The sequence below is a fragment of the Ranitomeya variabilis genome, chromosome 4 (assembly GCF_051348905.1).
Source record: "Ranitomeya variabilis isolate aRanVar5 chromosome 4, aRanVar5.hap1, whole genome shotgun sequence".
NCBI lineage: Eukaryota > Metazoa > Chordata > Amphibia > Anura > Dendrobatidae > Ranitomeya > Ranitomeya variabilis.
In genome coordinates, this window is record NC_135235.1 from 527,325,230 (window position 1) to 527,341,645 (window position 16,416).

Sequence of the window (16,416 nt, forward strand, 5' to 3'; positions counted from 1 at the left end):
ATAGCTCCATAGCAAGCATAAGAAAGCTGTCGATCCACAACATCAGTGCCAGACAAACTACCGTACATTCTTTTCTTTCCTCCAGTGCCAGGCAATGTATTACATACACCACGGAATCAGCAGTGCTTTGTTCTAAGTTAAAATGACGAAACCAGTTGGGCACCAACTGTGACCTTTCCAATGTTACTTGATATGCCTTTATAACTTTATTTAATCTTGTTAGTATAATGAAGTACAAGCAGGATCCACTTAGAGCAATGCTGCACGGATTAAACTAGGTTCTTTGTGATATTTAGATTTTAGCAGGAGCTCAAGCAGAGGTAAATCTACTGTAGAAATATACGGCATGCCCTGATTTAGAGATGAGGTGCTCAACTAGGGTTCCAACCCGTCTACAAGCAAGTAAGGGACATCCTAACAGTTAATGTTTCGGTTCTAATTATTGGACCTTCATCAGAACGAATTGCCATGCGGTATCCTCTTATGTTCTGCCAAATTGCAACATGCGTCTCTGTGGAATGGCGCCATTCACTGCAATTTGAGTTCCTTAAATTGCTCAAGCAGAGATAAAACATCTGAAGATGCTGGGACTGTGAAGGAAGTGTGATCAGATCTCCTAATGCACTTATAGGTGCATTGCCAAGGAGATTTAATGTCAGAGAATAGGACACTAAGATGGAAGTTGGGAGTAATGTTACACAAACTGTGGAGGTGACCTACCATTCCTGGATTTGTGAGTGAGTTCCATGATTTTGTGTTCATGTTTTGAGGTGTAAGGAGGTGGCGGAGAACCCTGTTGCTTCCCCTCTCTCCTATGAGCACTTCACTGTATTAGGCTATGTGCACACGTTGCAGATTGTATGCGTTTTTGCTGCGTTGTTTTCGCACACAAAGGAATGCATTGATCCGCTTACTTCCTGCATGGGGCTATGCCCACCATGCGGGAACTAAACGGATCATGTGCAGATGGTACCCATGGTGGAGGAGAGGAGACTCTCCTCCAGGCCCTGGGAACCATATACCTGTAAAAAAAGAATTAAAATAAAAAATAGTTATATTCTCACCTTCCGGGGACCCCCGCAGCCTTCCCGCTCCTCATGATGCTCCCATTCCCAGTGATGCTTTGCGACAATGACCTGTGATGACATAGCGGTCTCGCGTGATGCTACGTCATCTGGGGTCATTGTCGCGAGGCATCACTGGGAATGGGAGCATCGTGAGGAGCGGGAAGGCTACGGGGGCCGCCAGAAGGTGAGAATATCATGATTTTTTTTTTTATTATTTTTAACATTATATCTTTTTACTATTGATGCTGCATAGGCAGTATCAATAGTAAAAAGTTGGTCACACTTGTCAAACACTATGTTTGACAAGTGTGACCAACCTGTCAATCATTTTTCCAAGCGATGCTACAGATCGCTTGGAAAACGCTAGCATTCTGCAAGCTAATTACGCTTGAAAAACGCTAGTGTTTAGTGGGAATACGCATGCCAGTTCTGCATGCGTTATACCCGTGGCAGAGAGTTGCAGAATTGCCACAGAAATTTCCGCGGCAATTCTGCAACGTGTTCACATAGCCTTAATGTTATGTACCTGTATGTTACTATATACTAGATATTAGTGTGCTGTGTTTGCAATGTCATGTGTATTGTTCTTGTATTCCCCCATGGTGTGTGTTGTTGTAGAGTTAGGGATATCACGGGTTAACTTTGTGGGCTGAGCCAGCAGCCTCTAGGGAGCAGGAAGCTCCTGCTTCCTGCTCAGAGCCCAGGCAGCATGGCCTGAGGCAAGATGCCTGTCCCCATCGGGGATGGCAAGGACCCCTGGCTGGGGGAAATCTAAGCTGGCAAAACCCCAGGAGGGGGTAGAGTCTGCTGCCCAGGACCACAAGTAGTGAAGCAGGCATCGAGACTGTGTGGTGCTCCGCCGAAGGGACTTTAAACGTCCAGATTCTGGCATATGGAGAAGTGAGGTGGGCACAGGACTGTGCGAGTACCCCACCGAAGGGACTTCTAGCGCCCAGATTCCGACGAGTAAAGTTTCACTATCTTTGCTTGTGAACGGTGACCTCTGCTGTGGCTGACTGTTGTGGCAGTGAATAAAAGTAGGGAAAGAGCAGGAAATCTCTATCGCATTTTCTCCAATCACTTCTTTCTACCCTGTTTGTCTTACAAAAATGAAAGTTATCCCTGTTGGATTACTCCTGTTACCCTGGATTGTGATTGCCTAGGCTGCAGTGACTGGGAAAAAGTGGTAACTCGTGAGGGGAGCTGTGTTCGTCCTTGTCTATTTTATGTACAAGGGGTCGTGGGTGCTTATTGACTGTATGCTCAGTGGACTTTGTCTGTGAACTGTGCCTTTAAGAAATTCGGCCATAACTACTGGTGCTGCCCATTGTGTTGAATTGTCTATTCAATCCTCTTCTCCCACTCTTGACACACTGATAGCAACACTGCAGAAAAAATGCTAGCACAGGCTTCCAGTATCCGTTGTTTCAGATGCTGCACATCTCGTATCTTCACAGCATAGACAATTGCCTTCAGATGACCCCAGCATCTGAAACAATGGATACTGAAGTCTGTGATAGCATTTCTTCTGCGGTGTTGCTATCAGTGTGTCAAGAGTGGGAGAAGAGGGTTGCATTGACAATCCAACACAATGGGCAGCACTTTGAACACATTTTATAAGTGGTCATAAACTTGTAAATAACTCATGAAAGAATAAAGTTACGTTAAAACCAAGCACACCATTGTTTTTCTTGTGAAATTCTCAATAAGTTTGATGTGTCACTCTACCCTCTTCCCATTGAAAAAAATAAAGTTGCATCCAAAATGGCCAACATCAAAATGGCCACCATGGTCACCACCCATCTTGAAAAGATACTAATGTGCCACAAACAGGAAGTTGATATCACCAATGTTAGGGTTTGCGGAACGCACCAAATATATTTATTGAGGTGATTGGTGCGTTCGCAACCCGGGATCCACCGTGCAGGAATATCCTGCTGCTAAGTGGATGGCAGCGCTATATGGCGGTAATAACCAGCTCTGTTAGCTTCACAGAGTGGCCGAGAAGACAAAGCTCTGTGCCCTGTTAACTGTCACAGAGACACAGGCTAACTACCCAGACGCGAGCAGTCAGTGGTCATTCATGCATACTACTCTCCTCGCCGGAGGTGCCAGCATTCTAAGGGCTTGTTTCAGCCGGGTCCCTGAATACTCTCACACACAAACTCCTCGCCGGAGGTGCCAGCATTCTAGGGGCTTATTTCAGCCGGGTCCCTGAACACATTCACACAAATGACCACAATGGTGCAAAGCATGTAACGCATGAAGATACTAGCGCATGGCCGTGCGGCCATGCGAGCCTTAAATAGCTGCAGTACCTACAGGACCTTAAAGAAGAGGACCAATGAGAGATTGCCATACCTGAGCATGTGACCCTAGATCTCCACTGAGAGATCTTGCCCTGGGCATGCTCAGTGTGTGCAGAGCAGGACTTAGTCCAAGCACCTATAGGACCTTCCTGAAAGGACCAATGGACTTGGCTGCAGAAGCTGAACATGTGACCCCTGATCTCCAGTGAGAGATCTTGCCCTGGGCATGCTCAGTATGTGCAAAGCAGGACTTAGTCCCAGAAAAGCCAGTTCGCCGTAGATCAGTGCAGGGTACAATAGTAGAGCCTGGAGAGGCAGCAATAACCCTTTGCACTGAATCAGACTCAGTGAAATGCTGGGAACGACGTCTCCGCTGAGCAGGCTCCACTGCGGCCGATGGAGAATGGGAGACCGCAGCAGAGACGGATCGAGATTCCCCCTGTGCAGCAGAGGAAACTCAACTCCTAACATGGCCCCCCCCTCCTTGAGCCTCGCTACGCTCAAAAGCTGCAATGAGCAGCGGAGCCCGAATGTGCTCCACAGGCTCCCAGGTTCTATCCTCAGGACCGTGACCCTTCCAATCCACCAGATAAAATTTCTTGCCACGTACCACCTTGCACCCCACGATAGCATTCACCTCAAACTCATCCGTAGATGAACCCGATGTCCCGGCAGATGACTCAGAAAACCGGGACAAAAGAACGGGCTTTAAGAGGGAAACGTGAAAGGTATCGGTGATACCAAGGCGTGGAGGAATAGCCAAACGGTAGACCACAGGGTTCACCTGTTCCAGAACCTTAAACGGACCAATGTAGCGAGGAGCAAACTTAGTGGACTCAACTCGCAGCCTGATGTTACGGGCGGAGAGCCACACTAAGTCGCCAGGAGCAAAGGTCGGAGTGGGGCGTCGGTGTGTATCAGCCGAGACCCTCATTCTCTCCTTAGAGGCCCGGATGGCATCCTGTGTGCGGTCCCAGATGTCACGTGCCTCCACCGCCCAGTCTGCCACCCTAGAATCGGTGGATGACACAGGCATGGGCACAGGGACACGCGGATGCTGGCCGTAATTAAGGAGAAAAGGAGTCTGACCAGTGGAATCGGCTACGGCATTATTCAAGGCAAATTCCGCCCAAGGTAGCAAAGATGCCCAGTCATCCTGCCTAGCAGAGACAAAATGTAGCAAGTATGTCACCAGAGTCTGATTGGTTCTCTCTACCAACCCATTCGTCTCGGGATGATATGCAGAGGAGAGATTCAGCTCTATGCTGAGTAAACGGCAGAGCTCTCTCCAAAACCGAGACGCAAACTGGGGACCCCGGTCGCTGACAACTTTATCAGGCATACCATGTAAGCGGAAAATATGCTTAATGAACAACGCCGCCAAGGCCCTTGCAGAAGGTAACCGTGGTAGTGGCACCAAATGCACCATTTTCGAGAAATGATCGGTGATGACCCAAATGATGGTACAGCCACGAGACTTGGGCAAACCCACCACAAAGTCCATCCCGACCATCTCCCAAGGCCTGTCTGCCACAGGCATGGGGTAAAGTAACCCGGCAGGCCGTTGCCGTGAAGACCGATTCTGGGCGCAGGAGACACACGCCCGAATATAGTCCCCGACGTCACGGGCCATATGCGGCCACCAGTACGTCCTCGCCAAAAGCTCAGATGTCCTCTTGGTTCCAAAATGTCCACCCATTCTGGACGAGTGTGCCCAAGAGAGAACCTCCGGTCGCAAATTTGCTGGTACGAAAGTCTTGCCCGGAGGCACGGACTCAAGCGAAACCGGGGCCACAGTTCTCAGGCTCTCAGAGGGGACAATAAGCCGAGGCTCCTCATCCTCCTCCTCAGATGACACTACGGAGCGAGAGAGAGCATCGGCACGAGTGTTCTTCTCTCCAGAGAGAAAATGGAGAGTAAAATGGAACCGGGAGAAGAACAGGGACCATCTGGCCTTGCGAGAATTCAGCCGCTGGGCCGTCTGTATATACACCAAGTTTTTGTGGTCAGTGAATACTTGAAAGGGAAAGCGAGCTCCCTCCAAGAGGTGTCTCCACTCAGAAAAAGCCAACTTCATTGCTAGCAACTCCCTGTCCCCGATGGAATAATTCCTCTCCGCTGGTGTGAAGGTCTTGGAGAAGAAGAAGCAAGGATGCTTCCGACCTTGAGCATCCTTTTGGAAAAGGACTGCTCCAGCACCAACGGATGAGGCATCTACCTCCATAATAAATGGCTTATCTACATCGGGACGATGTAGAATGGGAGCGCTAGCAAAGTGTGACTTGATCGAAAGGAATGCCTTGGAGACATCCTCCGACCACAACTTGGGATTTGCTCCCTTCTTGGTGAGGGCAACCAAGGGAGCTACCAAAGTTGAAAAGTGTGGAATGAACTGGCGATAGTAATTGATGAACCCCATAAAGCGCTGCACCGCTTTAAGTGAATGGGGTTCCTGCCAGTCCATCACAGCCTGTAGCTTGGCAGGATCCATAGCCAAACCCTGGGCAGAGATGATATAACCAAGGAATGGCAAGGACTCCTGCTCAAACACACACTTCTCCAATTTAGCATAGAGGGAGTTTGCCCGTAAGAGGTCGAAGACTTTGCGAACATCTCTCCGGTGGGAGTCAATATCTGGAGAGTAGATGAGAATATCATCCAGATAGACTACGACCGAGGTGGTGAGCATCTCCCGGAAGATGTCGTTCACGAAGTCTTGGAAAACGGCTGGGGCATTACAGAGCCCAAAGGGCATCACCAGATATTCATAGTGGCCATCCCTGGTGTTAAAAGCCGTCTTCCACTCGTCCCCCTCACGGATGCGGATCAGGTTATAAGCACCCCGCAGATCTAATTTAGTAAAAACCTTTGCTCCCCGTAGCCTATCAAAGAGCTCAGATATCAGGGGTAGTGGGTACTTGTTTTTAACGGTGATGGCGTTAAGACCCCTGTAGTCAATGCATGGATGCAATTCTCCACTCTTCTTCTGTACGAAGAAGAACCCAGCCCCAGCAGGTGACACTGACTTCCTAATAAAACCTCTTGCCAGATTTTCTTGGATATACTGAGACATTGCCTCCGTCTCCGGGAGAGATAACGGATAGACTCGACCCCGGGGAGGCTCAGCTCCAGGCAAGAGATCGATAGGACAGTCATAGGGGCGGTGAGGCGGAAGGGTCTCCGCAGCCCTTTTGGAGAATACGTCCGCATGAGGCCAATAGTGCTTGGGGAGAGAGGAAAGATCTGCGGGTACCTCAGTTGTAGCAACCTGAACGCACTCCCTCTGACATCTACCCTCACAGGATTTACTCCATCCCAAAATTTTGCCTGAGGACCACTCTATATGAGGAGAATGAAAACGAAGCCAGGGTATCCCCAACAGGACCTCATCAACTCCCTCAGGAAGGACCAAAAGAGAAATAATCTCCTGATGTGATGGAGATAACGAGAGAGTGAAAGGGATGGTTTGGTGTGTAATCTGTAAAGGTAGTGTCGACCCATTTACCACTCGAATGGTTATTGGCTTGGCGAGCATCACCAGGGGTATTGCGTGTCGCTTAGCGAAAGTGGAAGACATAAAATTACCCTCCGCTCCAGAGTCCACGCAAAGCTCAACCATAAGAGTGGATGGGCCTATGGTAATTGTCCCCTTGAAGGACAATTTTGAGGTAAACGTCGCCGTGTCTAATGCACCTCCTCCAACTGCCACTAGACACTGACGTTTCCTCGATCGCTGCGGACACTTAGAGGCAAAATGTCCGGACTGCCGGCAAACATGACAGACCTTAGAGGCAAGAGCAGCCTGGGACTTAGACCCCGCTCGTGACCCCTCCATGGCCTCATGTGACTCGGGCGCCTGGACAGGAGATTCCAAAGGTCTGGCAAAGGTGGGAGCCAGCCGAAACCTCTGCTTACACTGGGCTCGCTCCAACCTTCGCTCGTGAAAACGAAGGTCTATGCGAGTTAATATGGATATGAGCTCCTCCAGTGTAGCGGGAATCTCCCTAGTGGCCAAAGCGTCCTTCACATGGTCAGCCAGCCCCCTCCAGAAGACTGGGATGAGGGTTTTATCAGACCACTCCAACTCAGACGCTAAGGTCCGGAAGAGAATGGCAAATTGACTGACCATGGTCGAACCCTGAGTCAATGCCAGCAGTTGGAGCGCCGTATCATGGGTGACTTGAGGTTCCACGAAGACCTGCTTCAGAGTGTCCAGAAACCGAGGAACACTCTGCACCACATGATCGTTGCGCTCCCACAGCGGCGTAGCCCACTCCAATGCTCTGTCCGACAGAAGAGAAATTACAAATCCCACCTTTGCCCGCTCTGTGGGAAAACGTGCAGCCAGGAGCTCGAGATGAATACCGCACTGGCTCACGAATCCCCTACAGGACTTACTGTCCCCAGAGAATTTTTCAGGCAATGGAAGATGGGATAAGGTCGGGACAGAGGTGGCAGTGGATAAAGTTGCTGCAGCCACGCTAGCAGCCTGAACAGCAATTGCGGTAACATCCACCACCGAGGTTGCACGCTCGAGAGACGCCAACCGGCCCTTCAGCAGCTGGATGTACCCCTGCAATCGCTGTTTGTCCGCCATTACTTAGCCAGATCCTGGCGCTAGTATAATGTTAGGGTTTGCGGAACGCACCAAATATATTTATTGAGGTGATTGCTGCGTTCGCAACCCGGGATCCACCGTGCAGGAATATCCTGCTGCTAAGTGGATGGCGGCGCTATATGGCGGTAATAACCAGCTCTGTTAGCTTCACAGAGTGGCCGAGAAGACAAAGCTCTGTGCCCTGTTAACTGTCACAGAGACACAGGCTAACTACCCAGACGCGAGCAGTCAGTGGTCATTCATGCATACTACTCTCCTCGCCGGAGGTGCCAGCATTCTAAGGGCTTGTTTCAGCCGGGACCCTGAATACTCTCACACACAAACTCCTCGCCGGAGGTGCCAGCATTCTAGGGGCTTATTTCAGCCGGGTCCCTGAACACATTCACACAAATGACCACAATGGCGCAAAGCATGTAACGTATGAAGATACTAGCGCATGGCCGTGCGGCCATGCGAGCCTTAAATAGCTGCAGTACCTACAGGACCTTAAAGAAGAGGACCAATGAGAGATTGCCATACCTGAGCATGTGACCCTAGATCTCCACTGAGAGATCTTGCCGTGGGCATGCTCAGTGTGTGCAGAGCAGGACTTAGTCCAAGCACCTATAGGACCTTCCTGAAAGGACCAATGGACTTGGCTGCAGAAGCTGAACATGTGACCCCTGATCTCCAGTGAGAGATCTTGCCCTGGGCATGCTCAGTATGTGCAAAGCAGGACTTAGTCCCAGAAAAGCCAGTTCGCCATAGATCAGTGCAGGGTACAATAGTAGAGCCTGGAGAGGCAGCAATAACCCTTTGCACTGAATCAGACTCAGTGAAACGCTGGGACCGACATCTCCGCTGAGCAGGCTCCACTGCGGCCGATGGAGAATGGGAGACCGCAGCAGAGGAAACTCGACTCCTAACAACCAACCATTCCCATTTTATTTAGGTGTATCCATATAAATGGTCCACCCTGTACTTCATGTTAGTGGTAAAATTTATTTTTTTTTATGAAAAAAAAGGAAATTTGGCAAACATTTTGAAGATTTTGCAATCTTGAAACCTTTAAAATGTATGCTCCGTTAAATCAGAGCGTTATGTCACACAAAATTGTTAATAAATAACATTTCCCACATGTCAACTTTACATCAGCACAATTTTGGAAACATAATTTTTTTTGTTAGGGCATTATATGGGTTAAAAGATGACCAGCGATTTCTCATTTTTACAAGAAAATTTACAAAACCATTTTTTTTAGGGACCACCTCACATTTGAAGTGACTTTGGGGGGGTCAATATGACAGAAAATACCCAAAAGTGACACCATTCTAAAAACTGCACCCCTCAAGGTTTACAAAACCACATTTAAGAAGTTTATTAACCCTTCAGGTGCTTCACAAGAACTAAAGCAATGTGGAAGGAATAAATTAACATTTAACTATTTTCACAAGGGTATCAGGAGAAAATGGACCACAAAATTTGTTGAGCAATTTCTCCTGAGTACGTCGATACCCCGAACATGGGGAAAACCACTGTTTGGGTGCATGACAGGGCTCAAAAGGGAGGGAGCACCATTTGACTTTTTGAACGCAAAATTGTCTGGAATCGATGGTGGGCACCATGTCTCATTTGGAAACCCCTGATGGGCCTAAACAGTGGAACACCCCCAATTCTAACTCCAACCGCAACCCTAACCCCAACACACCCCTAACCCCAACGCACCCCTAACCACAACCATAGCCCCAACACAACCCTAACCACAACCCTAACCCCAACATCACAACCGTAACCCCAACACAACCCTAACCCTAGCCCCAACTCTAACCTTAGCTCTAACCACAAGCCCAACTCTAACCCTAGTCCCAAGCTTATCCCTAACTGCAAAGAATGAAGAAAAATAAAAACAAATATGTTATTATTTTTACCTAACTAGGAATATGCTATTATTTTTACCTAACTAAGGGGGTGACAAAGGGGTGTTTGGTTTACTATTTTTTTTAATTTTGATCACTGTGATAGGCTCTATCACAGTGATCAAAATGAACCAATAGGAAAAATCTCCTATTGTTGCCAGGTACCAGCCAGCAGATCTTGGCGCGCGCACTGCGCATGCACCTGACATTTTCTTCCAGGAAGATGATGTGGTGGGTAGGGGGATGGAGCAGGAAGGTCTGGGGATGGCAGAGGTACCAGGGTGGGACAGGGGACCCCATTTCTCTTTCCTCTGGTATGCTAGATCATATCAAAGGAGAGATAAATGATTTGAAAATCAGACGTTTTATTTGCGATTGCTGAATGACGGCGATCACGAGACTGGGGACAGTAAAAACTGTCCCGAATCATGTTCTCTGGGGTGTCAGCTACCCCCGGTAGCCGAGACCCCGGATATATATACATAAGTGTATAGCGCTGGGGGGCGCTATACACTTATTTCTCAGCACAGTTAGAAAGTGGCGCTGAGGAATAAGGCATCTAACTGCCGCCCTTAAAATGCATATCGGCGGTCGTTAAGGGGTTAAAATTGCTGTTGAGAGAAGGCATCCGTCAAATATGAGAGACCTGGAGCAGTTTACAAAAGAAGAGTGGTTCAAAATTCCAATTGTGAGGTGTAAGACGTTTTTTGATGGTTATAGGAAACGATTGATTGCACTTAATTATTTCAAAGGGTGTGCAACCAAATATTAAGGTTAGGGTGCCAACAATTTAGTCTGGTCAGTTTTTAGGGTTTTGTGCAAAGTTATGTCCAATTCGCCTTTTTTTTTTCTCTTTTTTTTGTGTTGTTCCAATACACACAAAGCAAATAAACATGTAGAACAAAACTTGTATAATTACAATAATTGGCTGGGAGTAATACTTTATTTTCTGGAACAATTTCAAGGGTGTCAACACTTTTGGCTATAACTGTAGTAATTTTGTAGTGCTGGTGTCAATTTATGCTTCCTTTGCGTAACACTATATCTCTAAAGAAGTCTTTCCTGTTATGTCACTGTCATGAGCTGATAATTGACACAGTTTGCTCTTACTAAATTATTTTGTCAAACATTTTCTATCAATTCATTAGGCTTTTTTTTTTATATGTACATTGTTACAAGCTGTAGTAGGTTAAATATTTCACTTGTTGGTACATTACACTATTATAAAAACAGAAGATTTTCTCTGCATGTATGTTTCTTTAACACTTATCAGCCTGTTGAGAAAAGACTGAATGGCTCCATTTTTATTTTTGTCAGCTGCTTGTGGTTTTAAGCACCAGATTATTGAGCAGATGTTACATGTAAGTGAATAATATTGCACAAATTCCCATCACTATGTGGCAGAGAACCACATGTTTTTAAGGGAATATCATAATGACTGCAGCTCTGTACTTGACTCTTTGGTACTGATTCATCAAACAGTTTATTCCAGAGTTCTAATGCAAAACTGTCTGAAATGTCTCAAAACGTTTAGAGTCTTTACACCAGTCCTGGACAGCTTTGCCAACTCCTTTTTTTAAATGGGCAGAGCTTAGCAGGAAGGTAGGCAACACATTTGTCATAATTTACACCATAAATGTGACATCAATTATGACAGAAAAATAATCTACTCGCTGCCTGGATTACATTTCTTGCAGTGGCACACAGCGGCTAATTAATGAAAAAGGCACATGCCTCTTAATGAGTTAAGTGCATTTTACTCCTGTGACTTTTTTTGTTCCAAGACTGGCATGTTTAGTGTAGAATATCTCTCCGATATGCCATTTGATGAAGCAAGCCATGGTTTTAAGGCATACTGCATTACAGTAAGGCACCACAGACTTTAACAGTTGAGATGCATGAACTGTTCAGGCCCAGAGATTCAAGAGGTACTTCATACAAGTTACACTAGTGAGCTAGTGGAAAAAATCATCATTGTCAAGTACTCACTAGGATTTGTGTCTGGTTATCCGGTAGAGTGTCAATAGATAGGCTGTCACCTCCAAGGCCATGGATGACACGTGTAGCAATCTTGTTCTGCCCATTGCTAATATCGCGCTGAAGTCTCACTAAGTGATTGTCCCTTCGTTTAATCCTGAAAAGGCTGAGACCTGAAAAATATTGATGTAGACATGATTTTGTAGAATGAGACTAAGGCTATGTGCACATGATGCGGATTTGCTGCGGATCCGCAGCGGATTTTTCCACGCAGAAACGCTGCAGATCCGCACTGTGATGTACAGTACAATGTTATTCAATGGGAAAAAAAAAGCTGTGCAGATGGTGCGGAAAAATCAGTGCGGAATTGCGGCGGATTTCAAAGAAGTGCATGTCACTTCTTTTGTGCGGATCTGCAGCGTTTCCGCAGTGGCAAAAACCGCACAAAATCCGCACAAAATCTGCATAAAAACCGCGGCAAATCCGCGGCTGCGGATTCTGCCAGGAGATGCGGATTTTTTGCGGAAAATTCTGCACCTCTTTTCCTATGTGTGCACATAGCCTTATTTTACAAAGCCTCAAACATACCCTATGGAAAAAGATCTGATTTTTTTTCCAAATCTGCAGTGTGCCTCACAGATTTGTTTTACCAACACCATGCAACTGCTTACTAAAATTTCAACCATTCTTGTACAACCATTTTCCAAGATCTAATTTATTCTTATGCAAAGGGTAAAATAAGTGGTAAAATCGACATCATAATCCACGGCCAAAATCACTATAAAGAACTTGTAAATAGAAACAAGGAACTTCCAGACAGCTCTACTAATTCATGATTTTCATGGAGGACAACTTACAGAACAAACTTTTTTCTTAGATTGTGGGAGAAAACTTTGAGTGCCTAGAGGAAATTCACTGAAACAAGAGGAATTATATACAAATAACATGCAGATGTTAGCTTGGTAGGAAACCAAACTTTGTAAGAGGGTTTAAAAATGAACCATAACTTTTACTCTTTCTGAAATCCATTCTTACGTCACATGAACGCCACTCTCACCTTCAGCTTTGTGTTTCAATTGATTGCACTGAGAAATTCTACCTGGCTACCTAAATTGTGTCATTACTATCTACGAGGGTGAGTTAAAAATTAAAATTAAGCGCATTATGGCAGTAGAATTAATTTTAATCAACTTTCTGAAAAGACATTATTTACGTTACATTACTTTGACATAATCTCCATGCTTTTCAATACACTTTGTCCATGTGTCAACAAGCTTTCGTATTCCCTCATTAAAATTATTTTAGGCTGAGCTGCGAGATATAAATACACCTCTTCATCAGAAGTGAGTCATTACAAATTATTTGGCACATAATCATCTGACACTTGTCTATACAACAGAAAATGAACGATCAATGTTGTATTTAGTTATGGATGGCGTCCGTCTCCTTCTTCATGGCTGACTTTTCTGCGACCTTCCTTGAAATTCAATCATACACAATTCTTTGTGACAAAACACTTTATCCGTATTGTGAACAAATCTTTGATAAATATCAGCACCAAACAATCCCTCAGACTACAAAAAAAACCTACTCGCTGCACTCTTCTTTTCTTTTATACAACGTGGGACTGCCATTGTTTCCCTCACCGCAGTGACAAATAATCTGATTAAATATGTTCAAGCCCGAAGAGACAGCAACCTCATACGGAAAGCGCTGATAGGACAGTGCGGCCAATGGAAGATTTAATACAAATGATGTGCAGAAATTTTTTGACTCACCCTTGTATATGTCATTTTGCTGATGCCATCTAATGTTATCCTATGCTTTTTTGTGCTTCTTATTGCTAGCAAATACTGTAGTATTTTGCCATTACCTTTGGATATGTTACAGCAATCTGCAAAATAAGCTAATGTAATTTGTATTATTTTTGTGATGGGACAGATGTCTGACTCACATTCAACCTTATGGAGAGACATGAGTGATGACAGCATAGTTAGACATTCGCGCTGGGTCAAGAATCATCTCATAAAGTGTATCTCTAGGTTACAGGTCAAGATTCTGTATACCGCCAGAAATGGTTGAGGGTTTTGCATTGTATCTCTTTCTGTGCTCTGTGAGTTATAAATCAGTTAGGGTTCAGCATGGCATGGTGGGTTAAAGAAGGGGACTTTCCTGCCAGAAGAAATAAGACACTGGACACCGATAGGCACAGGAAGAGTCTGGGATAAGAATCACCAGCTCCCAGCTAAAGGGAATGTAACATCAGAAAACGATAAATCATATAAATCAAGTTTTAGTATTAAATTTATTATTTTATTTTTCTTTACATTTATTTTTATTACAATCTTTAAAAAAAACATATAATTCATAGAAAATAACTTTATCCCAGTTTTCTGCAGTCTAATCCCTATATTTTCTGCGCAGTCTTGATGTTTTTCTGGTTGCCGTGGTGATGATACGCCAGTTCTGGACGTTATCCAGTTTAGGATTGCCGGGTTTCTCGCGCAGACTCTGTGCGTTCCTGGTTGTTTTGACGACAAGACGCTGTTTCAGGATGTGACGTCTCTGTCCAGTGACGATAGCGATTACACGGCTTCCGGTTTACCTCCGGCTTACTCCCTCCGAACGACCACATGCTATGATGGCGTCTTTCATTTACCGACGGCTGCACGTGTTCCAGCGCCACATGTGAGTGCGTGTGTGACTAAATTAAGAGGTAGTCTTGCGCATCTATACACAGCTGTTAATCTTTACCCTTATGATGGACATCTTCCTATTGGGCCTTGTATATATAAATATCACCTTTGGCCAGTGCCTCACCATCCCCCAGACGAAGCATTTCGGTGTGAAACGCGCGTCGGGAGTTGGTGGGCATCCAGCAGCGCTTCCTTGGTAACTATACCTTTAATTGCTAGTATTGTATCTCCTGCACTATGCTTGTTGATTTATCTATATGTGATCACTAGCACAATGACTTACTTTATGACCATATTATCATTTGACTTTTGAATATACTATATTGGGAGCTTCTGTTTGGCTTGCCCACTTTGTTCCTGTGTGGTAGGAGGTTACCTCCATTGTTATATATATATATATATTGTTTGTGTAACTAATAAAATTGAAGTATATTTATCAGCCTTGTGTGAAGTTGATAATTTGGTGTTCTTATGGTATTTACTTCATGGCCTGTACATGTGGATATGACTAGGTGTTTTGTTGTCTTATATTGGCTTTCAGGTCAGATACATATCCCGGTCCAATATGGATTTCAGGAGCAGAGATGCTTCTAGGACTGTTTTTGCCCAAAATGTTTTTAGTGAGGGTAACCCCCAAACACAGGAACCTGTACAGAAGACTGCACTGAAAAAAACTTTTAAAAATTTATTAAATCGCCGTACACGTATTTGGTGGAACAAGATGTCTTTAGAAAATTATGTGTCTAAAAATCTCGTTCCTAGAGGATTACGGGTACAAATTTTTCCTTCCTTTCCTGTTAATGATGTGGTCTTGAGAACTCGCTGGGAGGCAGCGTGCCATACCTGCTCTGTGACTTTTATGACTATTTTGATGGACATTAATGCCAAATCCATTAATGATCTTGGATTAGAAATTGATGAGATTTATGGTAAACTTCAGCAAGAGTGTTCTCAGGAAGAATTTGATACGTTCATTAAAGAGATTGATGGCTTCTGTGATGAGTGGGAGAAAGAAATCTCTGCAAGTAAGAATAAAAAATTTCAAAGAGATCTTCAGGATAAAAATGAGAACAAAGTATATAGGTGGAGTCATGTGAATACTCAAGATAAAGGAGATCCTACATCAGAGGTGGCAAGTACATCCAGTACTGGTACGTCTGTGTCATCTGGGGGTATGGGAGAACAGAACCATCTGCGTTTCAGCCAAAGGAGGAAGGATGATCGCTTCCAAAGGTATAATACCAGGAGACGTTTAAAGGTTACCCCTGAAAATGAGGAGGTGACACCACAAACGAATACTATGAAGGTAATTAATCTCTCTGATGTGGAACTAACAGAATCACAATTGGCGGTACTGGGTAAGGGTCTTACCTTCTCTCCATCCTCGGCCCCTGACCATTTCTCTATCTTAAAAGATTTAGAGTTATTTGCACGTAAATTATTCTTTAAGAAAATGTACTATCAAGAGTCACCTGCTGATTTATCTCCTATAGAAACAGAGGCGGAAGTACTCCAGATTCTAGAGGAGTTGGCTGAAGAATCTGACACCTGTAAGTACTATCCTAGGTATCTTCTTCCTAAATCTAAAAAATTTCCACAACTAAGCTTGGTACCTGCTATCGACCTATTTGTACAGTTGGTCATGAAGGAAGTTGTCAGTATTCCAGAAGCCATTAAGGAAGATAATCTGAGTCGCAAGGAGAGACAAGCCTTGAAAGAATTGAAAAATCTAAAGGAGGTAATTATAAAACCGTCGGATAAAGGTGGCAATGTGGTTGTGTGGTCGAAATATGCTTATGAGAGAGAAATGATGAGACAGCTGAGAAACCCATTGTGTTATAAGAAATTAACTTT

The 16,416-nt window shown here is 45.0% G+C and overlaps 2 protein-coding genes across 3 annotated transcripts in view; one reads left to right on the plus strand and one right to left on the minus strand.

Annotated features, from left to right (window-relative positions):
- The window catches only part of PLXDC1 (plexin domain containing 1), an 85,733-nt gene that overhangs the window by 40,392 nt on the left and 28,925 nt on the right, over window positions 1–16,416 (minus strand). For both annotated transcript variants that reach the window (XM_077252319.1, XM_077252318.1), the window contains exon 2: window positions 11,879–12,039. In XM_077252319.1, the coding sequence (XP_077108434.1) occupies window positions 11,879–12,039 (161 nt within the window). The remainder of the gene's footprint in view (window positions 1–11,878; window positions 12,040–16,416) is intronic.
- The window catches only part of LOC143765537 (dickkopf-related protein 3-like), a 130,447-nt gene that overhangs the window by 37,901 nt on the left and 76,130 nt on the right, over window positions 1–16,416 (plus strand). The window lies entirely within an intron of this gene.